Source organism: Gymnoscopelus braueri, assembly GCF_963280865.1.
Source record: "Gymnoscopelus braueri genome assembly, chromosome: 19".
NCBI lineage: Eukaryota > Metazoa > Chordata > Actinopteri > Myctophiformes > Myctophidae > Gymnoscopelus > Gymnoscopelus braueri.
Window position 1 is genome coordinate 50,874,316 of NC_137621.1, and position 6,000 is coordinate 50,880,315.

Consider the following 6,000-nt stretch of genomic DNA (forward strand, 5'->3'; position numbering starts at 1 on the left):
ATGGAATATGAAAAATCAAACAGATCCGTCTTGATCACATGACTATAGAGATCATGTGTACCGATTTGCGTGAAATGTGGATAAAATGGGAAGGAGTAATATAAAAAAAAATGTTTTACATAAGTCGGCCTCATGGTGGCGCTATAAAAGGCAGATGTGAAAAATGCAGGGCAAAGGTTTTTCCTTGGCCTCTAGGGAGTGCTCATACAAAGTTTTGTACAGATTGGTGCAGTTATAGGTAAAAAACACGAATCGGCCTGTTATAGCGCCAATCAGGGTGGAATATGAAAAATCTGTAATACCGGTTTCGTTTAATGACTATAGAGATACTGTGTACCGATTTGCGTGATGTTTGGACAAAATCTGTAGGAGTACTGTAACCTCCTGGTGGTGCTATAACATGCCCATGTGAAAGATTTGGGGCAAAGGTTCTGAATTGGCATCCAGGGAGTGTGTGTGCACAGTTTCGTTGCGATCAAGCCAACGGTGTCGGAGATTAGCTGTTCACAGATGGACACACACACACACACACGGACACACACACACACACACACACACACGGACGGACGGACGGACGGACGGACGGACGGACGGACAGGGTGCAAAACATACTCTCTCGCCATGCCTTTCGGCCTGGCGGAGACAAAAATGAATTATTATGGGTATAAATAAGTAAACACAATAATTCACTGGCAAATACATAGACATTTTATTTGACCAAATAGACAAACTCCCATCTTGACAGGCATGCAGAAATTCCATATATTGAATTATAGAGATGATGTGTAGTGATATGGAATGTAGCTTGAAGTAATTAAACCTCTTGTTTTAACATTACTAAATACAAGGCACAAGTTCTTAGGATCGATACAAGTCACACGATACGATATGTTGCTGTTTACATATCGATATAATTGGATCATTGAAATAAAAATGCATTACACCCCTAGCCAGTGGTGGAAAAAGTACTCTTTTTTTTTTTTTACTTTGTTTTTTAGTGATCCCCCTCCCCCTAAAACATAATCATCAGGTATTATGGTTATATTTTTTTTTTTCAAAAAAGTGTACAGCAAGTGTTAAAATTATGTTTTTATGTGGACACGCCTCCAGTTCATTAAGTATACCTGGTTCTCACCCTAGCACCTCCTCCACCACCTTAGCACCACCCACCTGTCCTGGTCCCTCCTCCTCCTCATGCCCACACCTGTTGTGTTATGATAATGAGGCGGAGGGTATAATTTTACTGTGTCATTAAAGTGCTTTTTTTCTATTGGCACGTATGACCCTCAAGGTTTCAGCCTCCAGGAAGAAACTCAAAATAGTCAGAGAAGACATATAACACCATAAAAACACCACCAGGGGGCTTAATGAAGTTCTATCAACCTCATAGACACACGAAAAAAAGAAAAAGTGCAAAACCATGGCACCACCTCTTTAAGTTAAAGTATCAATACTGTAAGTACAGTAAAAGTCCGGTAATGCTTTAGTAAAAGCACAAAAGTAATGGCATCAAAATATACTCAGTGGCGTAACGGAGGGGCAGCAAGTGATGCGGTGCGGGGGGGCCACCAGCAGGGGGGGCCCCGCCTGCGCTGATACAAATATTTTTACAGCAAAAAAAAGGAAAAAGTTGATTTATATTGGTCAAATAGACCCGAATTAGACCCGAATTAGACCGAATTAGACCCGAAAATTGCACGCACATGCACGCGCGCGCGACGTGGGCCTCACGTGAAACTCCCGGGGGGAGGCCCCGCGATTCTGCGTTACGCCACTGAATATACTTAAAGTACCAAAAGTAAAAGTACTCATTATGCAGAATGTCCCGTTTCACAAGGTATCGTATGTATAAAATGTACTAAAATTTATATTTCAAATAGCAGATCTACAAGCTTACATTTTAAATAGGCTGAAGTGGTTAATGTTTTGTAATAGTAATCCAAATCTACAAAATAACTAGTAATTAAAGTTTTCATATAATAGTAGTGGAGTATTTTCCTCTGAGATGTAGGGGTAGAAGTAAAGTATTGAAAATTGTAAATACTGAAGAAAATTAAAAATACCTCAAAATTGTACTTACGCACAGTACTCTACAGTACAGAGTAGATGTACTTAGTTACTTGACACCATTGTTCATTGCATAATTTGTGTGTTGCAGTGGTTTGGGAACATCGTGACCATGGACTGGTGGGATGACCTGTGGCTGAACGAGGGCTTCGCCAGTTTCTTTGAGTACATCGGTGTGGAAAAAGCTGAGCCTGACTGGGGAATGGTGAGTCACTCTCTATAGTGCTTGGCAACGTGTCGTCACCACGGGGGGCGTGGCATAGTAGATGCAGACATATTGGTGGGAGTCAATGTTAAGTCAAGCTGTTTATGACCCACCAAGATGTCCGCCGCTACCAAATGACACTTGTTGACGCGCCCTTCAGGATTTTTTGCTATGCACTATAGGCACTGACTGGGGAATGGAGAGTCACGCTCTATAACATGCATGGGCAACTGGCGGCCCGGGGGCCAAATGCGGCCCCCACCTTCACTTAATGCGGCCCGCAGGTAAATATGGGAATACTGATATATTATTGATTTCAGCTGTTCCAATTCCAAACATGCAAACATGACCCGCTTTAATTACTTTCAGTGTAGTAGCTCAGTGACTAGTATTAAAATTCTATTGTCTTTTTTATGTCCAATGTATATGTATCTAAGTTCAAAAAGTGAACATAAGTATAATCAAATGCATTTGAAATGTAATAGAAATGTTACTTTTCAGGATTCCAATTCAAAAATAGCAAAAAAATAAAATCAGGACTAAAAAAAATAAAAATAGCTGATCTACAGTACTAGCTCAAAACGTCGCAGCGCGACACGTTTTGTAGATCTTTGCTACTTTGGTGTGACATAGAATGGCGAAGTACAGCATTCATTTACGAAAAAAGTTAAAATATGGAGCTAAGAGGTGTCTGCTCGACAAAATTATGCAATGTGGCCCTGTGCATTCTTAACCACTTGACCCCTAGCGGCCCTATTCTGGGACGAACGTTCAATGAAAATAGCAGATCTACAAGCTCAGAACGTGTCATAATGCCTCACGACGTGATACGTTGTGAGCTTGTAGATCTACGATTTCTACTTCATGTTCGCCTCCAGAATAGGAACGCTAGGGTTCAAGCATTAACGTTAAGAATAACGTATGTGTTCCAGGGATGCAGGGAACTCCAGTAACTCGAGTGTCCAATCTTAAGTACTTCTTGCCAAACGCAAACATACTGCATGATTACATCAATGCATATACCCTTATGCATATACAGTATATATGAGTCATGATTTCATTCACCTGTGTGATTCCCATAGCTCATGTTCCTCCAAACACACCTGATTTTAATTATACAGGGTTACTCCGTTTTAAATCTCATTCAAGATGACGTCCAGAAGGTGAATTACTCGTTTTACACTCAAACAGTACAATAAAATATGTATCTGAAAAGATTTTAGGTGAGAAATAAGTCATTTAGTAACATTTCTCACCATTTTATAAACATGCTTCGGGCAACAGGCAACATTCACTAGCCTTCTCTGGCAGCAGTGAGATGCCAGCGATCCCATAGCCCGAGGGGACAGGCTGAGACTGTGATTGGTTGTCTTATCAGTGTGTGTGTGTGTGTGTGTGTGTGTGTGTGTGTGTGTGTGTGTGTGTGTGTGTGTGTGTGTGTGTGTGTGTGTGTGTGTGTGTGTGTGTGTGTGTGTGTGTGTGTGTGTGTGTGTGTGTGTGTTTTGTCATCATAACAGCGTGACATCATGATCATCAGTGATGTTCTTCCTGTGATGACCAACGATGCTCTCCTGTCCTCTCATCCAATCATTGTCAACGTGTCAACGCCCGCCGAGATCACCTCTGTGTTCGACGCCATCTCATACAGCAAGGTACACCCTTTCACCCCAAAAAACACACCATCTCACATGGATTCAAGTGCTCAATCGCCGCGACTGATTTCAGTCATTTGAATTCTACAGAAGTCTTCCAAGGAATCACCGGGAAGCGACGCGTTGTGAGCTTGTAGATTGGCTATTTTCGGTTATTAGTTATTTTAAGATGAAAGAGTAATTGAAGTGTTCAAACTAGCAATAGTATAGGTTAGATTAAAGGTATAGGGTAAGTGATCTTCTTTGGTTAAAATAAAAAATAGCTCTATATTCTGATACTTCTATAATTCTGATCTGGTACTCATTGCTATAGAGTGTTTGCTCAGTAACAGGACTCTCCATGTCTCTCCAGCTCTTTATTAAGCAGAAAATGCTTTTTCAGGTCGGGATACCAATTTTATCTAATCACAGAACCGGAACACTACAAAAATAAAGCTGATAAATGGGTACTCTTTCTTGATTGGCTGACATTTTGTCACCTACCTGAACATTTATTTTCTTTTTATCAAACGCTGGAGAGACGGGGAGACCCCTGTTACTCAACAAACACTCTATAGCAATGATTACTATCACAATAGTGCTTTAACCTTTTAACAAAAACAAAAAATATCACTTACCCTACCTTTAACGAGTGTTTGAATTTGGAAGCATCTTCCAAAAAAAGAACCTAATGGTCTCGGATATTTCATAAAAGCAAAGGCCTCAATCTGCGATTTCTTCAACTGCAATGTAGAACATAGGTTTAGAAGAATATGCAGGTATATGTACATGTCCACAGTGTTAATAACAGGTATATGTACATGTCCACAGTGTTAATAACAGGTATATGTACATGTCCACAGTGTTAATAACAGGTATATGTACATGTCCACAGTGTTAATAACAGGTATATGTACATGTCCACAGTGTTAATAACAGGTATATGTACATGCCCACAGTGTTAATAACAGGTATATGTCCATGTCCACAGTGTTAATAACAGGTATATGTCCATGTCCACAGTGTTAATAACAGGTATATGTACATGTCCACAGTGTTAATAACAGGTATATGTACATGTCCACAGTGTTAATAACAGGTATATGTCCATGTCCACAGTGTTAATGACAGGTATATGTCCATGTACACAGTGTTAATAACAGGTATATGTCCATGTCCACAGTGTTAATAACAGGTATATGTCCATGTCCACAGTTTTAATAACAGGTATATGTCCATGTCCACAGGGAGCGTCCATTCTCAGGATGGTAGAGGACTGGTTGGGGAGAGAAACCTTCAGAGACGGATGTCGAGTAAGTTCATCCTCACTAATACACCACATTCCTTAACTCTGGTACCCTTTTACCTAGAGTATTGGGGGTGTAAGTGTGTATTGGTCTTTATAACAGTCCACAGTGTATAAAGCAGGTATATCTACATGTCCACAGTGTATAAAGCAGGTATTATGTACATGTCCACAGTGTATAAAGCAGGTATTATGTACATGTCCACAGTGTATAAAGCAGGTATTATGTACATGTCCACAGTGTATAAAGCAGGTATATCTACATGTCCACAGTGTATAAAGCAGGTATATCTATATGTCCACAGTGTATAAGGTATAGGTATATCGTATTATTGTGAGAACAATGTAGGCCAGTCTTAAGAAACAGTCTGCACTCACAAGGTAATTGTTTCTGCAGCAGTCTCACACAAAAGGACACGTTTCGGCTACTCAGGCCTTCATCAACACTGATGAAGGCCTGAGTGTATTGTTTATACTATTCACGTACATTGCGGTCACTGTCGGGTGGAAACCTTACGTCCAAAACTGTTACTTTTCAGGAAATGGGGGAAAAAAAGAACCCGTGTTTCAATGGATCTAATAATGAAGTTATTATTTAGTCACAAGAACTTGTTAATGTTTTTCATTGGTTAATATTAGTAGAGGACAAATGAACAGGGCCCTTGGGTGTGGGGGTTCCCAGCAAAATGATTGATAGTTAGGACTCTGAGAGTGTACAAATGGAACCAAATGGACCCTTACAGGTCTGTAACTCTGAGAGTATACACATGGAACCAAATGGACCCTTACAG

General features: G+C 40.3%; 1 protein-coding gene across 1 annotated transcript in view; it reads left to right on the top strand.

The window, feature by feature from the left end:
• The window catches only part of enpep (glutamyl aminopeptidase), a 49,425-nt gene that overhangs the window by 22,214 nt on the left and 21,211 nt on the right, over positions 1-6,000 (top strand). The window contains exons 7-9 of the mRNA XM_080415130.1: positions 2,159-2,272; positions 3,790-3,924; positions 5,151-5,216. Of these exons, the coding sequence (XP_080271256.1) occupies positions 2,159-2,272; positions 3,790-3,924; positions 5,151-5,216 (315 nt within the window). The remainder of the gene's footprint in view (positions 1-2,158; positions 2,273-3,789; positions 3,925-5,150; positions 5,217-6,000) is intronic.